The 25,912-nt window shown below is 31.3% G+C and overlaps 1 protein-coding gene and 2 long non-coding RNA genes across 3 annotated transcripts; all 3 read left to right on the top strand.

The window, feature by feature from the left end:
- Positions 1 to 700: 700 nt before the first annotated feature.
- On the top strand, positions 701 to 5,541 carry LOC144838194 (uncharacterized). The gene is made up of 5 exons (XR_013611624.1): positions 701 to 885; positions 3,015 to 3,095; positions 3,449 to 3,489; positions 4,431 to 4,502; positions 4,707 to 5,541. It is a non-coding gene; the product is annotated as an uncharacterized LOC144838194 (long non-coding RNA).
- Positions 5,542 to 5,635: 94 nt separating this feature from the next.
- LOC144838203 (uncharacterized) lies at positions 5,636 to 10,362 on the top strand. Its single transcript, XR_013611625.1, has 5 exons — positions 5,636 to 6,217; positions 7,054 to 7,140; positions 7,778 to 7,791; positions 8,361 to 8,465; positions 9,544 to 10,362. It is a non-coding gene; the product is annotated as an uncharacterized LOC144838203 (long non-coding RNA).
- Positions 10,363 to 17,169: 6,807 nt separating this feature from the next.
- On the top strand, positions 17,170 to 21,447 carry LOC144852156 (uncharacterized). The gene is made up of 3 exons (XM_078709905.1): positions 17,170 to 17,342; positions 18,709 to 18,842; positions 19,774 to 21,447. Exons 1-3 carry the CDS (start codon positions 17,192 to 17,194, stop codon positions 19,816 to 19,818), a joined length of 330 nt encoding a protein of 109 aa, XP_078566031.1. The 5' UTR covers positions 17,170 to 17,191; the 3' UTR covers positions 19,819 to 21,447.
- The last annotated feature ends 4,465 nt before the right edge of the window (positions 21,448 to 25,912 follow it).

The raw sequence follows: 25,912 nt of genomic DNA on the forward strand, positions 1-25,912 counted from the left end.
GGGGGTTACCCCGGTGAACTGGTTCACACAATAGCCCCTGTATCAGGGGGATTACCACCTATCTGATAGGACAGTGATTAATTCACTATTGGTAATCCTTGGCCACATTGCCTAAAGACATAAAAAAAAAAAAAATATTTATAGAATTGCAAATATTTACAGTAACAATGTCGTAAATGCAAACATTCATCTAATTCAGACATTCATAAAATAATAATAATAGTAGACCTGCAGACTATTTATTTGTTAGAAGGGGATATGCTGTACCTACCTTTATTTCTCATTTCAAACACATTTCAAACATTAAAATATTCATGCTATTAAAACTTAATTAATTTGATATCAGTCATTTAAACAGTCACACATTTTCAATCTCTAAGGTGGAGTTGAGCAGTGTCGTGAGTTACAGCCCTGATACTAAGTCAAGATTGAACCCTGGACCTTGGGATTGGAAGTCAAGCACGCTTAAATACCAAGCTAGAACTCCACTAAGTTAGACATTGACGTATTTCCCCACGCACTAAAACACCAACCATATTAGTAAAACAATAATTAGTCGAAATCCCACCAGAGCGATTTACATGTAAACTAATATAAGATGTTACTAAGTTTATGAATATTTTCATGAACTATTATTAAATCATATATACGAAATTAAATCGCCCTTAAGTGGAAATTAACTAGAATAAATTGTATATTCATTTATTCAATAGCATTTACATTTATCTTTCCCTTAAATTTCCATTTATATAAAAGAATGCACCGATCCGCAGCTATCCAATATCATCCTAGGACCACGGCCGTTCACAATGCATTCGGAATTTAACGTGTGTCTTCGTTGTATACTTTTCTTAACAGTTATTTCAATCTTAATCTTTCCAACAAGTAAGTATTTTATGATTATTTTTTAATGATTTTTTTCTTCTGATTTTTAAAAATGTTATTTTTTATAACGCTATCGTAATAAAATGTCATTCGTGTTTCCAATATGTTCATTTGTTTTTTTTGTTGTTTTTTTTCCTAAATGTGTTATTTTAAGGCATTCTCTGAATAATAGTCTTTTTTTTAAAATTCAAAATAAGTACTGTATAGGTCTGTTAAAAAAATCAAGAGAATGAAATACAATAAATCATATTTCATTCTCTTGATTTTTTTAACCAACATTTTAACATGGTCTGCGATATTCTATTTATGTAAAACCAGAGAATGCAAAGTTGATTTTGTTTGTATTATTGCACATTCCTCTCCATACTCACATTTTAAAACCGCAGTGACTTGACTATTTAATGTCTTGTTATTTGTCTAAAAAAAAAAATCTTCGTGTTCTGTGAGAAGCATAAAAGTGCATGATCGCAATCGTTAATAGTTCTAGTCTTTTTTAGTTTTAGTTATTTTATCAATATTTAATCAAATATATTCCATAAAATGTTTGTCTATTTTTGTGAGTGTGACCCGTAAAAGAAAAAAAAAAATCCCAGATTGGGATAATAACTTTAAAAAAAATTAAATTGAATTAAAATCGTGTGTTCCACAGTACACAAATTTGTAGTTTCTTCAGATAATTTTTTTTAAATTTTCATCAAAAAATACTATATTAAGTTAGTGTTTTTTGTTTCGTTTGTAATCGGTTTTCCTTTCTGTCGGATTCTCTTTTCTTGTTTACACATTATTATGCATTCAACCTCGGGCTTGACGGTTTTGTGTTACACTCCTTCCGTTGGTAATTAGAAACAAAATAGGGCTGTTTGTTAAAAACGACAACAAATGCAAGTCGTTGTCCATCTCCCGCGGTGTGTTACCATCTGAATTAAAGATACAGCACGCGGGAATATTCCGACCAACAAGTGAACATGATATTGACAAAATACACCGATAGATAAAAATAATACTTAATTTTAATGGCTCATGTAATAATATTTCACGTTTCATTTACAAACATTTTAAATTAGAGAAGGATCCGATTTTCCATGACACAACTTTTTGTAAATTTAATTTAAATTTATTTAACTAACTCGATGAAAACTAACTAAACTAACAGGTTTGATAAACATAAAACATGATACAATAAAGAAACATTTTAACCAATAAATCGAAAACAGATCAATCAAATACAATAAATCATATTTCATTCTCTTGATTTTTTTAACCAACATTTTAACATGTAGCATTAAGTGTAGCGAAAAAAAGTTTTTCGATATTATTGTGTTTGCAAGATAACAGCTTTTCTCTCAAGATTATAAATTACAGATAAAGCCATCTCTATCATCCACTCCCTACCGACGAAATTGGTAGGACAACAATATTTCTTCTTTTTTGTGAAACGAATGTAGAATGAATGCTTCTAAATGCTGTTTGAGGACATACATTTACAATAGATACTCTTTATAGCAGAATTTTAAAATGAATTTAGAAATTTGACAACACCCCAATGGATTATGACCAACCCGTAGGTTCGACGTAACATTCAACATACACTCTTACATACTTTTTCACCCACGAAGTGCACTATTGACACACATGCTAGCAAATAGTATAACTCATGACATTTTTTATCAATCCCACCTAGCCAGCCGGTTATTTTCATCTACTACACCCGTGTCTTTCGTTTGCTGAATTGAATATATCGGAGCTGACAAATGCAAAAGACAGTAAACCAAGCACTAATAATAAAAAAGTTCGTTGCTCGCCTAAAATGACATGTTTTTTCCTTATGTTTTATCGTATACACATTGTAGGCTGCGCTGATAATTCCAATTCAATTAGCCTACTGCCTTAAAAAAGAAAGACACGAAATAGATGATTTTGACGTTAAACATGTCATATGGCCTAAGGAGACAGTATATGAATTTAAGACTATAATTATTTTCAAATTATTTGTAATTATATCATGCCAATACAATTTTTAAATTAAAATTCGTTCAAACAGCTTTAATATTTGTATTGAATGAATTAATTTTATTTATTTGTTTAACCGCATTATGAGTTTTAATATTTTTGTTTCATTTTTTTAAAAGATGGTGGCAATAGTTGTAGTGATAGGTGCAGCGGATCCGACCGACAGTGTAGAAAAATCTGTTCTCAAATTGGCGGGAAACGTAAGCAAAATACATTTAAAAAAAACCAAATTGTTTAAATTTATAATTTCCAGATATGTTTCAATAAAATAAAACATTATCAACATTGTACATTTTTACTGAATGTAATTATTACACAATATAGTTCTATAAAACCGTTTTGAGTGCGAATATTTGCATTCAGTATTGATGGAAACTGCAGGGCGACCTAACGTAAACTAATGTTGTTAAATGGTTTGCATGGAAACTAAACACACAAAGTTAGGTTTGTCAATCTCCACACACTCAGAAACATTTGAGCATGCGTAACCTTTTTAGAATGAAAACACTTTTGGAACTTCGATTTAAACATTACAACTCGTTTGTCTTCATAGGTTCGGGAGTCACAGATTTACATACAAATACAGACAAACAGGTTGGTATTGTTTGCTACTTTGTATATCAGTTACTACTTCGTAACAGTTACTACTTCGCAAGTAAAGCGTGGTTCCCACTAGCGACGCAACGCAAGGACGTAACGCAACGCAAGTGAATTGACCAATCACAAGCGATGGCTTATTCGCTTGTGATTGCTAACTGTCTATAACTTCGCTTGTCATTGGTTAAAACGCTTGCGATGCGTTTACGTCCTTGCGTTACGTTCTAGTGGGAACCAAGCTTTAAGGTTACTACTTCGTAAGTAACAGTTACTACTTCGTAACCGTTACTACTTCGTAACCGTTACTACTTCGTAACCGTTACTACTTCGTAACCGTTACTACTTCGTAACCGTTACTACTTCGTAACCGTTACTACTTCGCAAGTAACAGTTACTACTTGGCAAGTAACCGTTACTACTTCGTAAGTAACAGTTACTACTTCGTAAGTAACAGTTACTACTTTGTAAACGCAACGTATGTGATTTGACCAATCACAAGCGATGGATTATTCGAACTGTCGCTTGCCATTGGTCAACACGCTTGCGTCCTTGCGTTACGTCCTAGTGGGAACCAAGCTTAAGTAATCGTTACTACTGTACTTCGTATAAGTAGCATTTACTACTTCGTAAGTGACAGTTACTAGGCTACTTAGTAAAAGTTACTACTTAGTAACAGTTATTACTTCCCTAATTCGTAATAAGATTCATATTTAATATAAATGGTAAATATGCAATATGCAATTAAAGCGTTATTAATGAAGTTAATGTATTAACAACCAACATGTTTTACTAGGCGACGCTCTTTAAAGTTAATGATTATCACATTTATAATTTCCATATTAAACATAGATGTGTCAACGTTCACAACTTTATAAGATCAGATTAATCTTTGTCATATAACTATTTATTTATTATTTTACCTCTCTTTTACTTTTAAGCCATTAAGTTACAACTTACTTGATAGTCGGCTACATTTGAATTCATTACGTCAAAAGAGAATTATTTTAGAGGTACGTATTAATCTAATTTAGCCAAATTTGGCCAAATGTTCACATAATGTTGCAACCTAATAATTCATTGCACATTTATCATTTTAAACACAATTTACTGTTTGTAAATTTTCCAAAATTGTTGTTAAATATATTTCACAAAGAACACATCATAGTTTATGTCATACATCATATTTTATTATTATAAATGTTTTTATTTTGTAGGTTCTACGAAAACACAAAAAATGAGCTTATTTTTCCACAATGTCACACAAAATTGGATGTACAGTACCCTCTGATGAATTACGTCACCACTAAAATTATCACCGAAACTGAAAATAATAGAAAGAAATCTAAACCTATTTATTAATATTAAAGAATAAGTCTAACAGTATTCATAATTGGAAGATATAAAAAGACAAAATGCGTTGTATATATAAATGATTAGTGCGCATGTGCAGTTTTGGTTTAATGAAATCTCATAATTTAATGAATAAGTTATCTCTTTGTACACAATTGCTACAATTAGCCACCAGTCAACTTCAATCGGTCAGCAGACGTACAAACTTTACAAGTATAATTCTACGTTTTAATTAGTGATACACTGCTTTCACTGCCTTGAACTAGTTTCAGACTTCCGTAAGTGATTGCTGGATTATTTAATTAATTAATCAATGACGTTAGCTTGAAAAATCTACCTGATTGTCAAATTCGACGACCTGGATCTAGGACTTAATGACAACGTACACGCCTAGGACTTCCGATTTTCCGACGACCAGGGCTAACCGGTAATCCTTGGTAGGTCTAAACCACCTGAGCCAGATTCGGGAAAATTGATTCCTTTACTAACTTTAACAAAGATAAATGAATGAAACACCGTGGCCACATGACATCACTACGTTCTCTAGCATCTGGTCGTCGAAAAATCGAGAATGATGACGATTATGATGATAATTTGTTTATATTACGACTACATCATACAGGATGATGAATAAATATAATACTCAAATAAACATTTTAATCGATTAAAATGATTGATTGATCAATTAAATAAATGATTGATGAATAGTGAATTACCATAATACTTTTTTGTTGTTGACGAACTCACAGAGTACGCAAAAATGACGTAGGTCTACAATCTGTTTTTGACTAATATTATTGAAACTTCATTGATATTTCTCTAAATGGCGGTCTAACTGATAAATCAGTACCACCCATTTGGTACTTTAATTTATTTTTATTTTATTTTATTGTACTTTTTAACCTTATATGCGATAAGGCCAAACCCACCTACAAGAACTGAGATTTCCCTGTATCATCGCTTCTTGAAAACGATCTGATATTAATTACTACAGTATAATGTAATCAAGTTATTCATTTAATTTTGTACTATACGAGTATACAGTATGATAATAAACGCGCATTTTTTTTTTAATATTGGTAATATGAATTACGGATTAATTAATTTTCGGTGGCTATAATAAAAGGACGAGCATTGTAGTTCTGTTTAATTAGAACATTGACTGAGTTTTATTGGTAGTACAAGATTACAAAAGACCGATCGATGGTATTTACTATTAGATGAAATTTAGGTTTGTCAGTTGCTGGTTAAAGGAATAAAATATAAGACATAATATTGACAATCTTGTTCAAGATGAATGTAGTCAGTGTTTTTATTTTGGCATTGATGTTGGCAGTATTTAGTATTAGCGATGCAATGTATATAAGGAAAAAAGGTAAGATTTGTATCTTTAGTTCCCACAATTTTCTTCTATCTTCTATCTTCTTTTTCCGCATAGTATTCTTTCTATCTTATCACTTACTTCTTTCCATCTTCTTTTCTCTTATTTCATCCTCCCTTCTTCTACCCATCTTTCACATTTCATTCTGACTTAGTACTTGCTTACTAAGCTTTTTTTCTTTTTTTTTCCCTTTCCACTTTGTACATTTTACATCCTATTTTTATTATCTTTTCTTCTCCATTCTCCTATTTTCGTTTTAAATTTTCTTTTTAATTCTTTCTTCTTCATCCTGTTCTGTCTTCATATATTTTTCAGTTTTTTTCTTATTTTTCCTTCAATCATCCTATTTTCATCGTGCTCATCTTTTATCCGATTTCTTATCGTCAGACCTTCTTCTACTTTTCTCTACCTTTCTTCGTTTCATTTCCATTATTCATACTATCTTCATCGAATTTCCTTAGCGTTGTACACTTCATTTTGTTTCAAATTTTTGATATAAAGTCATATTTTAAGAACTACCTTTGAAACGCTAAACAAAATTTGTATACTCAAATTGTCTTAGAGCATCAATACCTTTTCCTATAAAAGATGGATTCAGTAAGCAATATTTGTCGACAAATGTCTGGAAACTAATATCAAATGTACTTTTTTCTGCTCAGTATACCAATACAAATTGTAATTTTCTAGAGCACTTGAAATCAAATTTAATTAATACAAAATATGGATTCAGCAAGATAGTTCTTGAAGAATGCCTGTCATATCAGCTACCATAATTAAAAGAAGCAATACATATAATGAATAATATTGTTTACATTTGTTTTGTATTGGAGGAACAAATTGTGATAATTGCAGTGGTAGTATGTGCGCTTATGCATGCAGTTCTGGCGGTAGAAAAAGGGCTGATAGCATGATACAGGGTAAGATGGTATATTATACTAATAGTATTAATTAACACAAAATTTGTCTTTTCTTCACGAAAAATAAGAAAGAACCTTTGTCGGCCAAAAATAATTCCACTGACTCATCAGAATTAGCGTTCGGATTTGGCCGAAATTTGGTACGTTAGTAGGAAAATGCTCTGGAAAACACTGGAAAATAAACCTGTTAAAACTGTTTTCTTTTGACTAACTTTCTTTATTTTAAAAGTTTATACAACACAAAGTAGTCATGTAGGCCTACACACAATTATGTATTTAAGATTCAGTACGGTATGTTTTTTTGACAAATAATAATTGGTTCCAACGCTCGAGTATCGAAACCGTTATTATTGTTGCTTTAACTTTTTGTAGTTCTTTATCTTGAAGATTAGGAACTTTTAAAGGAATTTTTTCCCTTCTACTCCATAAGTGTAAACATTTAAATACGGGCAAAATTTAATATTCATTTGACTGAATTAATTGGCGTGATTTAAACAAAATATGCACTGAAACTCTGTGATATGAGTAGTATTATTGGTTGTATCAATCAAAATTCATCCAAAATTTTAATAAATAACAATTAATTAATCAATTAAAATCAAAATGTTGTAACACATTTTTTTTCCTCTTTTCTTAGGTTCATACGAGAAGGTAAGATGTATTTTGTATTATTATTATTACCGAGGCAATCTAATAAGACTGAGCTCCGGAGATCAAAGTGTTTATTAGTGGCTGCGTTCCACGCCCTTTAACGGACACCGCGCGATGCGGAGAATAATTGGAGTGGAGTTGTGGCTTGGTGGTTATGATGCTTGGCTACCACTCCAAGGGTCCTGGGTTCAAGTCCCGTCACATGTCAGGATTTTTTCTAAGGACCAAATTACTCCACTCCCAAAGACTTGTAATAAGACTTTGTTTATGTAGAGCATCTTGTGTATATGTTTGTCTTGTGAACCTCTGAGGGTCCCTAATGATCAGCAATAGCTGGATGGATCACCCTCATTAAATATGGTTAAAAAAAAAAAAAAAAAAAAAAAAAAAAAAAAAAAAAAAAAAAAAAAAAAAAAAAAATAATATTAGAGTATTTTTGGTATTTGTCGCACCCAGACATAAGGTCAAATGACTGTTACGAGTTCCTATCTTGGCAATAGAAATACTAATATGTTACTATAATGTGTATATTTTTTGTGAGACAGTTTTATACCTATAATTTATTTCAGAAAAATACATTTCCTGCTTTTAATGATTATGGAAGTGAAGAAGCATTTCAAGCATGTCTATATAACTGGTATAATTTATATAATAGGAGATAATTCGTATTAAAGGTATTTTACAATTTATTTTATTAATTCTATTTATTGTGATACAACATTAATTAAAATGGAGAGAATATTTTCATTCGTTGGAATTTTTACTGTAGGATAGTTACGCTTTCAACGAAGCAATTCAACGAATACAAAATAGTCTTAATTTTACAGCTTACTGTTCTGAAGTAAACTTTAATTCATTTATTTATGTTGAAGATTAAGCCTTTGAAATGGAGGGGCTTGGGTGCCTTTGAAATGGAGGGGCTTGGGTTTTGGTCGCCGATATCCTTTATAGACAGCGCACACTCGTTAAATTTCGATCGATATTTACTAGCCTACAGTAATACATCTGCTCGTCCGCCTCGAACAAAATTTAAAAATATTTAGAAAAAGCTGAGCGTCCAATACTATATATAATAGTATTATTTTCCGCTGGGAGAAACTGCACGTGATACGAAACCAACCAATCATTCATTCAAGGATTTTTAGATTTTGCTTCAACCTGAATATTATACCGTCAGGGAAGAGTAAAATATACACAGATTGACGGATTGAGTTCTTGTTTTCGGCCAATTCGTGGGCCACGTACCATATTGAAGCTTAACGCGAAGTTGTATTCTATTTATCAACCTACAACCAAATATTTACTGTAGGCCCTATTCTTCTTATTCTTACTTATCCGAGAAGACTTGTTCTATCACCAGAACCATATTCGAATAGAGACCCGTGTTAAGTTTGTTTTAACTCTACCAACCAACATTCAATTTTAACCGTTAAACGTTTCTAAACGTTTTTAAAATTGTTTAAATGCGTAAATTCATTTAACAGTTTTAACAGAAACTGTTAAAATGGTTAAATGAATTTACGCATTTTAAAAATTGGCTAAATTCATTTCATATTCGCATGCATTCTTTTTCAATACATTAAGTCGTAAACTTATTTTCTATTTACACGATTTATATTCCATGCTCCTGAAGGCCTTACACAGTTTTATTGTATTTATTGATTTTATCAACACAACAACACACTAGATCAAACATCATGTATTTCATTAGCCATTTACTTTATTTGAATTGCATTTTTTTCTACATAATAGATCCGTGATGTGGAATAATGAGCACAGTTTTACAGACGCACTTACTTCGATAAGAAGATATAATATTTGAAACTGAGTTTAGACTCATCCATTTTGAAAGTAGAATACTGTCCAACATCGTTTCTATTCGATATTACTGGATTCAAATATGCATATAATAGCAACTTATAGTGTAAATTTAAACAAAATATAAACATAGTTTGTGTTTAAATTATTAATCTTAAAATGTGAAGTTTTCAATTGTTAATGTTTTTATAGAAACACTAACCAAATCATAGAAAAGCTGATGTTTAGAAACTTTTAAAATTTGGTCTCTTTGTCATTTAACTTGCAATATTATAATGTATTGACGTAACCATTTTAGCTCCACGTTTCGCTGTGACCTGTTTGATAGATAGACGTTTGTTTTTTATATAGATGTCGATTTAATCTCCCGCTACTTCCAATTAAAGCAACCTTAGGCCCTATACTTTTAAAAGCCGGTTATCCTATAGGCAAATATATTCGTTAGTGCGAATAAAAAAAATCCTGAGCTCTAAATGCTTGCGTATTTCTTCGCATAGCAAAAAGTAGCAATCGCTTAATGGAAATACCAATACGCATGCGTATAATCATGTTGACGCTTCGCTCAGTGAAAACCCGAAAGACATACTGTAAAAGGTACTCCTGTAGCTTTCTATGGTTAGATATCTGGCGCCCTCTATCTATAAATTAACTTTTATTTAAATATTAAATTGTATGAATTCACTTTTTAAAAAATGAATCTATAATAATCTTTAGACCAAATTATTTAATAAAATGAAGTATATCGAATTAAGTTTTAGAATTTTATTTCTGTGTACGTGTCGTTAAGATTATTTTACAAGTTTAAAAATGCTATAGCGCCATCAGGATTGTCAGTGACTACGTCATCTTCAGGAAGGTAACGGGACGATTCGGCCCTGAGACGATTCGGCCCGGGACGATTCGGCCCTGGGACGATTCGGCCCGGGACTATTCGGCCCGGGACGATTCGGCCCTGAGACGATTCGGCACACTTACATTTATCGGCTTTGATATGCATTTATAAGCATAAAATAAGCTTTTTTCCCCAAACTTTATTTTCAGAGAGACTATGGGGTAGCACTACTAGGGATAAAGATGCAATAAAGCAAACATTTTGAAAACATTGTCGAAAATAATCATTTTTTAGTTACGCGCGCGATGTAAATAAGTTACGCCCTCTGTTGGCCGCTTGGCGAATGCACGAAATAAACAAGGTTTTCGAAGTAATAAATTGAATATAAAATTACGTTTTTTTAGTAATTTATTATATACATTATATCAACTTTGTCAATATCAATAAAATACGGATTGTTAAACACCTTTAAAAACTTGATAAATAAAAAAAAAATGAATATGAATTTGGTCTAAAGTGAGACGTTTCGGCCCACAAAGTGGGATGTTTCGGCCCAAAAGTGGGCCGAATCGTCCCACCAAAAGTGGGCCGAATAGTCCCGGGCCGAATCGTCTCAGGGCCGAATCGTCCCTGAACCTTCAGGAATACGTGTAGTTCCAAAACCACAATATAACTTGAAACTAAATTGATCTATAGACTTGACTATTCCAGGCCTACTGACGATAATTATGACGTCGACGATGTTTAAAATTGGCGACGAACAACATTGACTGTTTTACTAAGAAACCGATCCCATGTTTGTTACGTAACAAACTGTTCATATTCACTTTAGGTCACGTCGGTAGTATCCGGTGGTGTAGTGGTGGGCACTATAAACATTTCGTGCACAATGGGCGGGCTAGACTCTAAACGCATTTCCGTTGTTTTCTTGTTTTCTTACTATAGGATCAAAATCTGCCTGAAAGTTTTTTTGAACATTTAGGCCTAACTTGTTTGTGTTGTGTTAATAAATATGCCAAGAATTATGTATTTGCTTTGTAATAAAAACTTGAAGGCACGATGTATTAGCATATCTAGCGTCCCCAGACGGTGTGTTATGATTGTGTGTGTGGAAAATGTTCCTGGCCTCCACAAACTCTTTCATTTATCATTCTTACCGAGATGTCTTATTCTCAAAAAATTTCATCTGGTTTCAAATATATATTAAATAAATCAATGTTAACTTTTTGGTTAAACCAGTTGACAAGTACTTACTTGCTACGTTTCAGCTACTTTCAGTAGCCTTGATCACGCAAATGACGTTGACATGATGTTCTGTCATTCGTCATAGTTCGGTGACTTGCGCCATCTTTCGTCTGATGTTCAGCTTTCTGCTGGTGTCCCCCTTTGGATGCTCGGGTGTCCCTTTTTTATTAAGTCATCATGACTCATCAGTGAATGACAGAACATCATGTCAACGTCATTTGCGTGATCAAGGCTACTGAAAGTAGCTGAAACGTAGCAAGTAAGTACTTGTCAACTGGTTTAACCAAAAAGTTAACATTGATTTATTTGAGATGTCTTATGTATAGCGCCATCTACGGTGTATTCTAAGGCGTCAATATCAACAGATTATTTCATGAGCCTACTAGTAAAGTCATTAATGTTTTAATAATGTATAAATTTGTCGGGCGTATTGTTCCCGAATATTGAGTATCACATAATATTCATCAGTAAACAGGACACGACAAACATTATAACGATACTCGTTCACTATAATGTATAATTGATGCAAGCCGCTAGTGAAATTGATTAAGGCGTCTAGACCACCTACCAAATTATTCATAAGTTACCGGTAAAGAGGGTTATAATATTCTGACACAATAAGTAAATAAGACGTGGACGGATTTAAACATTTTTTAAACATAGATTACAATATTAAAAATAAAACGTATGAAAATCAGACTTGTTAGAGAGAGGATGGGAGTTGGGGTTGATGAAAAATATATTGGGTGCGATGGTATCGATTTCGTATCTAAACCATACACACAAATCTAAACATGAAGATCTGATACTTTATAGCATGTATCTTTTTGGTGGGCGAAAACGTAATGATGTTTCATTTTATTTCATTTACTTTTATTGCCATTAAAAAAATAAACAAGTAAAAACAGATCAACTTACTGGTCAATATTAAAGGCGCCTTTGTTTGCGGAAGTTGGGTACAATTTAAAAACATGTTAATGGACCACTTTAAAAATACTATGCCTCTTTAATGTATATAATTATGGTATTCATTTTACATATTTACATTGTTTTATGTTTTAATGTATGCTTGGAGTGCTGGTGTGGCACGCCTTATGGCGACAGTGGTCCTTCGACCTCTTTTGCCACTCCTTGGCACACTCAAAGTTTATGTATTGTTTTAATGTTGCTAAAATAAAATGGTAATACTCTTCAAGTATAAAGGAGCCTATTCATTAAAAGCTGTGGAATGAAATGAAAGTAAATTAGATGTAATTAAATATACAGTATAACTAAATTTCTTTGAACTAACCGAAATGGAATTCCAAAATAAAACTTCTTCATAAATAATTCTAAATATTTATATAATCACTTGACTGCGATGTAAAGCTAAATTATAATATATTTTAAAATATTGTATCGTGCAAGTGATCAACAGTGGAAAAATAACTTTAAAAACTCTGTGGTGAAAGAAATGTATTTATTCAAAATAAATATGTAAAAAAAGTGAATCTCACAAAAGAGATAAAAAAAAAATTAAAAAAAACTCTGTGGTGTCCGGTAATGGTATAAATCAGAGACAAATTTTAAAACATATAACTTGTGTATTATTATACATCAAACAGTTTATTTACAAAGCTGTTAGAATGACGTAAGTTCCGGGAATATTTACACAATTATTAAAACATAATCAACTTGAACATAAATGTTCTGATATTAATCCTCAGATTAAATGTCACGTGTATATCTTACTTCGCGTAGGCTATGTTTTTAGTAATCACAATAGGATACTAAACTTTCGTTACAGACCAATTACCGGTTATTCGTTGTCTTTGATGACTAAATACAAATTAATCGTTTAAGACAATAATTATGATCACTAGATTATGTTAATCTTATCAATAACAGGACAAGTACGATGGTTTGTCAACAAAAAACAATAAAGATTAACAGTTTTACATATAAAATATGAAAGCAATCGCCACTTTCAAACACAGGAAGTAACATAGGTGTATTGATAATGAAGTAAAATATATTGATAATGATAACGTGTTGATAACGATAACATATTGAAAATGATAACATGTTGATATGATTACACATTGATGATAAAGTAAGATATTGATAACGATAGCATATTGATAATGAAGTAACATTTACTCATAACGATAACATGTTGATACGATACATAATTGATAATACTGTAATGACGTATATTGATAATGATAACATGTTGATAATGATAACATATTGATAACGATAACATTGAAAATGATAACATGTTGATATGATTACATACTGATAATAATGTAAGATATTGATAACGATAACACATTAATAATGATAACATGCTGATATGATTACATACTGATAATAATGTAAGATATTGATAACGATAACATATTAATAATGATAACATGTTGATATGATTACATACTGATAATAATGTAAGATATTGATAACGATAACATATTAATAATGATAACATGTTGATATGATTTCCCCACATAACGTAGTAACGCGATTACTATAGGAGGAACAAAAATAGAATAGTAAAAAAAAAAAACACGTCGTGTTATGAATTTCAAGTGCGATGGTTGACATCGTAAGGTCGAAGATCTATAAATGAATGTTGGTATTTTTATTTGATATGTTAAATGTTATTATAGAACTTTAACATTCAGAGGATAAAATCGTAAGAATTATACGGTGAGATAACTCTCCAAATGTAGAAGGAGTAGAAAGTTGTGATTATTTAAGAAAGTATATGAATAAAGGTGGTCAGCTCGCAAAAGTTAAATAAAACACTTTTAATTAATAATAGATAGTTGTGTGAATGGAGAGTTAAAGAAGTTTTGTTTTTGTTATGAAAAGATTTCTGAACTTCATTAACGATAATTACATACAAATACATACAAATTGTTAAATGCAACATGTACAATGCAACAAAATGGTTCACAATTGTTCATTTTCGCGGTTATTTCTCCAATTAAGTTTTGAAAAAAACGGAAATTGTACAACCCAAGATATCTAAACACACTGGACTGTATGGTAGCATGTGAGGGCATATTGATAGCTTGGTTCTCACTTGGACGTAACATAACAACGTAAGCGCAACGCAAGTGAGTAGACCAATCACAAGCGACAGTTCGGATGATCCATCGTGTCGTGATTGATCAAATTACTTGCGATATGGTTACATCCCTGGGTTGCGTCGAAGTGAAAACCGAGCCTTAATATTAAGTAATATCAACTGTGATGGTTCGACATTCATAAAACCTGATACTGGTTCTCAAATGACTGATGGACCATAGTGTCCGAAATAAGGTTTGATATTATTCAATATATGCAAAGAAATGAGTAATTATGGAACTCTTTTGTTAGAAAATATCTTAATATGAAGGCACGAAGGGGAAAGCAGTAAATTCTGTTACGGTTGACTGATCAAACGAATTGACATCATGTGAGTGTTTAGCCTGTCATGTTTTCTTAGAATCTATGCGTAGGTAGTCACTTTCTAGAATTGTTTTTAAGACGTTATTAATTTTAAAATATTAATGTATTATTATTTTTAAACTTGAAAACAGACATATTTTGTTTCCTGGTAAGTCACAGCACATTACTGTAGTACTATTACAGACGCATTTTAGTTGAGGGCAGCCTAGTTTATATAAACAAGGCCAACAGCCATAAGTTGCGTGCTCTCAGAAAAAAATGAACTTTCAAAAAGTAATGTACTTTAAAACTTTTCTGTACATCAAAACAGTTCAAAAAGTACAGAAAAGCGATAAAACGCATAGTGATACCGGACCGACAGACAGACCGACAGACCGACAGACCGATCGACCGACATAGTGAACTATTGAGTCGGAGACGTTGGAGACGATCCGGAAACGATAACTCCCGCAACCGGCTGATATCGGATGAACCAAGGCAATCAACAGGATACTGAGCTCGCCTTGCCGATATAGGAACTCGTAACAGTTCTCTAATCTATGCCTGGCTGCGACAAATACCAACAGTCCTGTACTATGTACATATTTTCCATATTTACCTGCTAATTTCATGTAGCTAACTGCTAATTTCATGTACCTTTATTTAAATGTATTCAATGTAGTGTATTCTTCAATTTTGTAGTTAGTAAGTGTATCATTGTTTCATTTTATTTCATTGTAATTATTTTATTATCTGCTTTGATAACTTAATTAAGGTCTTTTTACATTTGTTTTTGTTGGTGTTTTCTTTTGAGCACGGCCTTACTGAAAAACAACTTTCAGTTGAGTTAAGTATCCGTGAATAAATAAAGCTTATTATTAATATTCTATCCTGGCATTGGCCTACTGACTGATGCGAGTTTGTTTTTAAACAAAACTGAGTTGAGTTAACGAATGATGGAACTACGTACTTTTTGGAGTGGATTTGTGGCTTGGTGGTTTTGATGCTTGGCTATCACTCCAAGGGTCCTGGGTTGAAGTCCCGTCACCTGTCATTTTTTCTAAGGACAACATTAAAACTCCACTCCCAAAGACTTGTAATAAGACTTTGTTTATGTAGAGCATATTGTGTATATGTTTGTCTTGTGAACCTCTGAGGGTCCCTAATGATCAGCAATTGCTGGATGGATCACCTTCATTAAATATGGTAAAAAAAAAAAAAAGAAAACGTATACTGTGAACAACCCTCCCCGGATGTGAACCAATCTTAAAAGGTTGTACGTGCTTAATTACGGCACATGTGTCATAAAGTACTGTAACAAATTAATTTACATTTATTTATTTAAAAAAAGATATATTTGTTCTCTACTTTGAAACGGAAATCCTTTTCGAGAGGTTCCAGCTATACAAACATACAACAAATAAATAAATTGTGTTGGTATTTTTTTTGATAAACCCTGAAAAAGTAGACTTACTTGTTTGTGCTAAGTTTCAAACTTACAAATGGTTATCATTAAATAGACACAGAAAGAAAGAAAGAAAGAAAGAAAGAAAGAAAGAGAGAAAGAAAGATAGACAGAAAGAAAGAAAGAGAATAACTGAGTGTGATTTCTTCCAAGATCTACCGTGTTAAATCTTAATCTAATGCAATTTAGGCCTAACTAGTTTATTTCTACGTGAATGCACAGTCGGCCCTTTTACATCAAATAACAAGCAGCGTCCACCCAGGAAAATGTACACGCTACGACTAAAAATAAAAAAATGTAAGGTAAATTCAAAGATCGTAGGATGCTTTGAGCTTTAATATTATGTTTTAATGACATTGTATAAACATTCGGGTAGAATAGGTATACAAGTATTATTGTATTGACTCCTCAGGGAAATTTATCAAAAATTCTCGTTTCACACTTAATAATACAAGACGTACAAGGCGTATACAACATGTCAGGGTAATAACTTGATAAAGCCGTCATCAAGGTGGAACTCTTTAGGTTTAATGAATATGCAAATTAGATGTCATTTATTATATATAAACACCTGATGGATATAATATTAAGGTTAGCTGCGGGATACGTGCTGGGTGATAGTCAGTATGTATACCTCGATACACGCCGCTCTTGTAGTTCTTCTTTTACTTACTTCAATACTTGCAGTAACACCAAATTGTGTCGAAAGGTGTAAAGCTAGGTTTAAAATGAACAGATGGAATAATTGCATACATAATTACTGCATCTACAAAAAGAGTAAGTGTTTTAACAATTTTAATTTTAACTTTTAGCTTTAATATTTTATTTTTAAGTTGTTAGTTCTAAGTACTATCATATGCGACTGTTTTTTCAATTTCTTAATTGCTAAAAAAAAAAGAAACTATTTTCTTGCTACTTTGCACACTGTTAAAAAGTTTAAAAGAACAATCTGGCCAATTATTTGTCATTTTTTGAAATAAGTTAAGAAGAAAAAGATTACTCTTAACAGGTCCTTAAACGACTTGGGTGATTTCCATTTTACTTTTAATTTTATAAGTTTAATTTTTTCATTTATAAGTTTAATTTGTTCATTTTATGAGTTGAATTTGTTCATATTTTTATAAGTTTAATTTGTTCATTTTATAAGTGTATTTGTATTTTTTATAAATTTTATTTCTTCATTTTAAAAGTTTAATTTATTCATTTTATAAGTTTAATTTTATAAGTTTAATTTGTTCAGTTTATAATTTTAATTTGTTCATTTTATTAGTTTAATTTGTTAATTAGTGTAACAAATTATTTTCTTTATACTTTTACAAACATTCTGGCCGATTATTTCGTCCATTTTTAAAGGGCTATGACGAAACGACCTTATTCGATTTTGTTTTCATTTTATTTACAAGTTTAATTTTTTCAATTCATTTAATTTTAATTTGTATATTTATTGTTTAATTTATTTTTTTGTGTTGCAGTTGTGTATTTCATTTTCATTTTTAAAAATTCTTCCTGAATGTACCTTTACACACTGAGCCTATTTAAATTAAATGGAAAGACAAGACTAGTTTCTCTTAGTACTTTAAAGTTATTCTAAACTGTTAAAAACGATTTAGGCTACACCATACTCATTTCAAAACTAGTGAAGCCACACTAAGCTCACCAACCGACCAATATTCGATACTGAGAAGATTATTGCAGTACTTTATTAGTGTTTTAAGTTAAGTCGAAATTTAAAAGATTGTCAGATTTCGGAACTCTTTATACGACCGACATTTCAGTTGATTAGTTGGACGTGAATAGAGTCTGAAAACGACACAAATTGACGTCTATAATGTTACCGTTATGCCACATACATTATAATTAATAACGATGATTAAATTATAACCTTTACTCTATTAAGTTAAATTCGTACAATATTAATTTTATGTTTAAATAAAATTGTTTAAAAAAGTTGGATATAGATATTCCGAAAGAAGGTTACATTTGTATCACCATAAGATGTTCTGAAAATGTGGGTCGTTATATCTTAAAGTGTATACTTGCTATTTTATCCATGGATGGAACTAATTCATCTAAGTTTTAACCAATTTACCAGTAGCAAAACGTTATTAGTAAAGTGAAGGGGTTATCGCTTTTATTTATTCAGGAGGTTTTCCGTCGTTGAGTGAGCGACATATTACAGATTCAACGGTGCAATCACATCCAGATAGACCTAATCATTGTATTTTAGATAACATGTGGAATGACCTATCTAAAAGTTCTCAAGAATTTATACTTAAGGTAAGCTAGTTTGCTTTTAATGTAATGGAGAATAATTTGAAAACCAAGTGTCTAAATTTTATATAATGTAGGACTACTGTAAGTACCGAAATCAAACATAAATTCAACGCGCGCGTATAAAGGAATTTGAACCTGCGCGTATAAAGACATTTGGACATGCGCGTATAAAGAAATTTGAACGCGCGCGTCCGATTCCTCCTTCCGATTGCTTCATATGATATTGATGATAATTATAGAAAGCTTATGTTTCATTAATTTTAAACAAGCAGAAGAAAGAAATTTTCAGGCCGAGGCTACATTATCTGAAGTATTCCATTGACGAATTATGTAGGCCTATGTATCTTCATATCGCCTACAAAGACACCTAAATTAATTATCTAAACCAAATGGGAATACTATCTAATTAATTAGACCTACTAAGATGCTATACTGTACTTGGATAAACCACGGTGGAATTGGTATATTGGACTAAATTTGTAGTTAACATGTGAGCAATATTTTCCAACTGACCAATCAAATTATTCCATCTTTATATGAACTTGCTTATCGTCAAACAAACGTCTATTTTATACCTATACAATTTACATTCGGTAGTTTTTAAATAATAATAAAGTAACGTTACAAATTATAACTCAAACTAAATATTTTTGAAAAGATATATTTTGTTGAAAGAAGATTCGTTAGTTACAAAAAAGAAATAGATATTAACAAGCGCGTTCATATATTGATGAAAATTGGACTGCTTGTATACATGCGCGCGCTGCTTATGCAATACGCGCGCGTGTGTGTGCGCACACTATTTGTTTTGCAGCTCCATCTATCAACCATGTATGTAAATTATACATAATTGAAAGGTGTTGTCATTTTGGCATGCATCTGATTTTGTTCATATAGTTTTTTAGAAGTTTACTTTTTCTTTTTTTATTTTAAGGTATTCGACAATGAGCTGAATTTAGAAAACTTATCGAAAGAATGATCGGTTTTGACCTTCATTTATTGCTCTCACGATGTAAACATTTTAAGGAAATAGATTGGAAATAAACACATATTCCACGCCAGACAGATGAAAAACAAACTACATCAAATCTTAACAGAATAATATACTGTGCGTGTAGCAGACCATCTATCAAGTTTTTACAGGTTGCGCGTTATTTTTACATTACGGTATAATATGTATGGAACGCCGACTGACAAACCCCAAAACATGACTGACTGAACAAACAGGTGACAATAGCTTTATTGTAATGACGTAGAAAGTATATCTGTACTCAAGATAGTTTAGTGGCGTGTGTACAGAGATTCCATTCCTTATCATAACATATCTGGTTGCCAAAGCCCCGAAAAAATGGACCGCTCTATTTTAAAGCTTGGTTACCACACTTGGATGCAACGTAACAACGCAGGCGCAACGCAATTGAGGTGACAAGCAAGCGCGTCGTGATTGGTCAAATTAGTTTCGGTGCGCTTACGTCATTCCGTTACGTCCAAGGTTAGACCTACAAATGACTGACTAACATACATATTATTGTACACGTTTTTTTATCGATGGATACTGGCGCACAGTATACTGAATTAGTATTATTAATTTGAAATTCATGGCAACGATACTGCCATGTTTAGTATTTTCTAGAGAAGTTTTAATATAAAACTTTCCAAAACGTTTAATATTAATTGGTTTATATCTGCAAATTATCTTCCATTTAGGATTTTTTAAAGCAAAATATTATTAGAATGTTAATAGGTATTACTTGTTAGCAATAATTTTAAAGTTATTTAAAAAAATGAATATATAAAATTATATGTAGGCTAGATTGACGAGCAATGTTTAACTGACCTTCTAAAACTATGTTCACATAGAGCCTGGATTTAGAAATCGTGAAAATGGATGTAGTGTTTATTTATAATGCTTGGTTCCCACTAGAGACGCATTGCAAGTGATTTGACAAACCTCAAGCGATGGATTATTCGAACTGTCGCTTGCAATTAGTCAACTCACTTGCGTTACGTCTACGTTATCGCGTTGCGTTCTGGGAACCAATCTTAAGGATGGAACCGTAAAAACTTACGTGTGTGTAAACGCAGTGTCCGAAGAACGTAAAATAATTTCTCCGGCCGCCGGACTCAATCCGATCTCAATGTGAACATAGTTTAAAAGATCAATATTTAAAATCATTTTAATATTATATTCATTAAACAATTGAAATGTTATATTTGGCTTGTAATCGATCGTGTGTTTTTTTATGAAATTCTTAATTTAAAATTCTAAAAGATTGACTAAACGAGTTTAATAATAATCAGCAATAGTCGCCGCAAGATGCTGTCATTTCACAATTTCAAATTTAAAAGTAACCTTCGAACTAGCAACAATATATGATATGTAAATGTGATTGCATTTTTATATCCTTTATCAAATTTTGCATGTCAATTTATCATATTTGATTTTTTTGTTCATTGTCAAAGATATAAATCTCAACATTTATTTTATGAGGGAATATTAAGTAGGGGTTGTAATTACAATAAAGCACTTACACTGATGTCTAAAGATATTTTGCATAATATGTAAGCTTTAAATTAGATCTAAATAAAAAAAATTTCTTCTATGATATTTTATATATATTGTGTTTTATATGAGTTTCCATATCGTATTCTTTGATAGTACTTTCATATGCAGTAATAAGAAGATACTTTAAGTGTGACTTTAAAAAAATAAATACAAGAAAAGAGGATTTAAAGATATTTTGTCCCACTAAACAAATTTGTTTCACATTTTTTTTTAATAAGTCATTTTAATGTCACGTAATAGTTATTCACTTTGACCAAAAACTGGATCGAAAAAAAATTATTTACCTGAAAAAAATGTAATTTAAACACAAAAAAATGCTTAAATTGTCTATCAGTTTTGGTTGAAATTAACCGTTTCTTTTGTCTTTTTATAAGTGAAATAATTTTTTTTTTACAAAAGTGAATATCTTTATTAAAACTGCAAAATGGCATTTTTAAAGTCTGATTTTATTAACCTTAGGCTAATTTTTCATGTTTTTGGGGGACAATACATCTTTAAATATTTTCATGAGGAAATTATATCTTTAAAGTTTAAATTTCTATCCCAAATCGGGAATTTATTATAACCACGGCGACGACCCAGCGTTTTAGACATCAACCAATTGTTATAATTCAGCTTCCTTCTATTATGTAAAATACATATTATTCAACTAATCTGATATAATCCTTGTATTATCATCGGATGACAAAGAACATAACCTTAATTTATTTGGATAAAAGTATAAATACATGAATAAGGTTGCTAAAATCACCGTATAATGAGCAAATAAGAAGGAGGAAATAATATCCATCTTCAATAAGATTACAACATTTATAAATTCTTCTTCTGTGTTAGTTTAATTTCAATTCTAGATCTAAAATACACAACGTGGTTTTGTGAAAAGTTAATTACTATTATTGATGAACGATTGTCAGTAACATATTATCTGATTTATAATTTATAATTAATTGATAAACCTCTATTCTCTTAATAAATTTTTAATTTTCTTATCTTTAAAACATAAAATACTAGAAAGTGATTTAATGTATCATCTGAGAATACAAACGATCACCGCAACCAATAATAGAACATAAAAGTTTTAAACTTAACTTAAAAACCTTTTTAAAAAGTTCATAAACTCTGCATTTTCGTTACTTTCGATACAAAGTATTTATTTTCACTTGAATTCATACATTTTTTTTCCTGATGCTATACAATAAAAAATTACTTTATAAATATATAACAACAAATATCAATAAAAGTTGGTACTATAAATATATACTTAATTATGAATGAATAAAAAGGCGAAGCTTTTAGAGGAGTAGAGGCACTGATGCCAGCGCTGGTAAAGGTATTGTTTAATAATTCACTGTACTTCTGAAGTCTACGTTACTGCGCTAAATACGAACCGATTTAATTGGCTACAACTTTAACATGGTTATACAGACAGTATTATTGTTTTAAAACCATTTGTATTTAACACCATCACAGTCTAGTGTCCAATGGCACTACCAGTTCTCATACTACAATTCTCGTATTATATTGACCGAACTGGTTTATAAATTTAACCGAACTGGGTTATAGGCCTATTAGTTAACAGAACTGGTTTATAAGTTAACCGAACTGGTTTATATATTTAACCTCCGGTATGTGACTGTTCCCGTACTTTAATGTACTTTAATCCTATTGAATCTATCAATTCAAATAAGACAAATGCAATGTGAATTTAATATCATCATCTTGTAGTAAACTTGTTTAATTCTGTTGTCTCCGTTTGTGTGAAATTACCCTAAGGGTAATAACTTAAGCTGTATCATTATGACATGCTTCAGACCTAACAATTAAAACTGTAATTTGATAATGATTATAAACAAAGGCTGTTGAAACTTTATTATTAATAGGAATGAAAGAAGACGTGTTATAATGCGTCATCAAATATGTGACACGGTTCCCGAATCAATTCTAAGAATTACAGCTACTGTATCAATTTTAAGAATTGCACGCAAACGTATCAATATTAGGAATTTCATCAACCGTATCAATTGAAGAATTGCAGCAACCGTATCAATTTAAGAATTGCAGCAACTGTATCAATGTTAAGAATTGCAGAAATCATACCAATTTTAAGAATTGCAGCAATCGTATCAATGTTAAGAATTGCAGAAATCACATCAATTTTAAGAATTGCAGCAATCGTATCAATTTTAAGAATTGCAGCAACCGTATCAATTGAAGAATTGCAGCAACTGTATCAAGTTAAGAATTGCAGCAACCGTATCAATTTTAAGAATTGTAGCAACCGTATCAATTTTAAGATTTGCAGGAACTGTATCAATTTTTAGAATTGCAGTAACTGTATCAATGTTAAGAATTGCAGAAATCATATCAATTTCAGGAATTGCAGCACGCCGTATCAATTTTAGAATTGTAGCAACCGTATCAATTTTAAGATTTTCAGAAACTGTCAATTTTAAGAATTGCAGCAACTGTATCAATTTTAAAAATTGCAGAAATCCTATCAATTTTAAGAATTGCAGCAACTGCATCAATGTTAAGAATTGCAGAAATCCTATCAATTTTAAGAATTGCAGCAATCGTATCAATGTTAAGATTTGCAGAAACTGTATCAATGTTAAGAACTGCAGAAATTGTATCAATTTTTAAGAATGGGCAGAAACGACGTGGCCACTTGCACCATCACCAGTTAATTGTAAATACTAACCAGCATTACTGTATCATCGTTCTCACATTCTCGTCACCATCTTCTTAATTCTCATCACCATTAAAATCCTCCTCCTCAACATCCTTTTTCTCATCACCATCCTAATTCTCAACAACATCATCACTATCCTTCTATAATTATCATCTAATTTGAAATCATCACCTCTCTCTCCTACTCAGCATCATCCTCCTCCTCCTACTCATCACCATCCTCCTCCTCATTCTTATCATCGTTATAATAAAAACAGCCGTATATTCTTGACGTGTAAATAACACCTCAACTACTAAAAAAAACCTGTACTTGGGAGGGGACACTTTCCCATGAAACAACAATGTTTTTACCACTAAGATACGGCCAACCCCCATTTAATGGACACTTTTTAAGTGGACATTTGTTTGGTCCCGAAGGTTTCCCCTTAATAGGGTTCTATTGTATCTATGTCAAAATGATATCCATCGATAATGAAATTAGGCCATATACAGGCATGATATTTGTATACAAAAATGATCGTTGACTTTCAATAATAATAATACAACCATCCCTAGGCCTTTCTTAATTGGTATCAAATTTTTGCAACAATCCCTCGATAATTCACCAATTCTGGTTTGATGCCAATGTGTGGTATAGTATCCTTTGTTGTATCAATCAATAAACTATAATCATGTTTTAATTAATCAAATTAATTTTATTATTAATATTAATTTGTACACGAAAATGTGTCGTTTCACACGTCAAAAGTTGCTACATGCACATACGGCATTTCATTTTCATGGAGAAATACATGGATGCATAGGCCCTATCACATTGACAACATAACAATGTGTACGCGCGCGTTCAAATGTTGTACCAATAATGTATCGTCGAAGTTAACAGTTAAGGAAGTTTTTTACTGTGATAAAAAACAGTTAAGAAAGTGATACCGTGCCCTACTAAGTAGGAGTGACGTATTAATCATTATAAATCATCATTAGCTATAATATAACATAAAATAAAAACGTATCTGCATCAAATAGCTATTCACCACAAACACCTGCATCCATTACGTGGTATGTGGCTTTCAAGTCCCTTTCTAGTCTAGGCCCCACAACACAGACACATTTTATATAGGCCTAGCTTTATAAACATACCTTATTCCTTCATCACATTTTGGTGGTAATGATTGCTTGGTAGCGGCCTTAGGTTGCTATTTTTGTAGTCTGGTCAGTTTATATTCCATTAACAAAGATTTTCTCTTAATACTTAATTAAATCAATGGAGTAATATTACTCCATGATTAAATGATCTGGGCCAAATGTCCAGCTAATTTGATTTCGTCACGCTCTATGATCTTGATAAATGTTTGTACTTTTGTGATTGACATCTGGGGTTTTCACAAAATACTGTGCTACGATTGGTCGCTGTTAACCAGCGTGAATGACGTATGTAAAAGTTTTAAAATAGCAATTAATCAATATCAATCAATAATTATGCCAAATTAATTTTTTATTCAATATCGTGTTTTGTGAATTCTTCTCTCTTAAACTTAGTGTTTGTTTACAATGATATTACCCAAATGTCTTCAAAATCATAACAAAAACTAACTAAAACTTCAATTTCAAAACATATTAATCAAGTCCCTTGACTATGATAATTATACAATAAATATAAATTCGGCACTCTATTTTCTAAATAAATGTTAAATTTTTTATCTTTAAAACGTAAAATACTAGAAAGTGATTTAATGTATCATCTGAGAATACAAACGATCCTCGCAACCACTAATAGAACATAAAAGTATATGTTTTAAACTTAACTTAAAAACCTTTT

The sequence above is a fragment of the Antedon bifida genome, chromosome 1, assembly GCF_963402885.1.
Source record: "Antedon bifida chromosome 1, ecAntBifi1.1, whole genome shotgun sequence".
Taxonomy (NCBI): domain Eukaryota; kingdom Metazoa; phylum Echinodermata; class Crinoidea; order Comatulida; family Antedonidae; genus Antedon; species Antedon bifida.

Coding starts and splice junctions, on each gene's coding strand:
- LOC144852156 (XM_078709905.1), top strand. CDS start 17,192: ATGTATACCTCGATACACGCCGCTCTTGTAGTTCTTCTTTTACTTACT. Junction 17,343..18,708: donor TTACTGCATCTACAAAAAGA/GTAAGTGTTTTA, acceptor TTATTTATTCAG/GAGGTTTTCCGTCGTTGAGT. Junction 18,843..19,773: donor CTCAAGAATTTATACTTAAG/GTAAGCTAGTTT, acceptor TTTTATTTTAAG/GTATTCGACAATGAGCTGAA.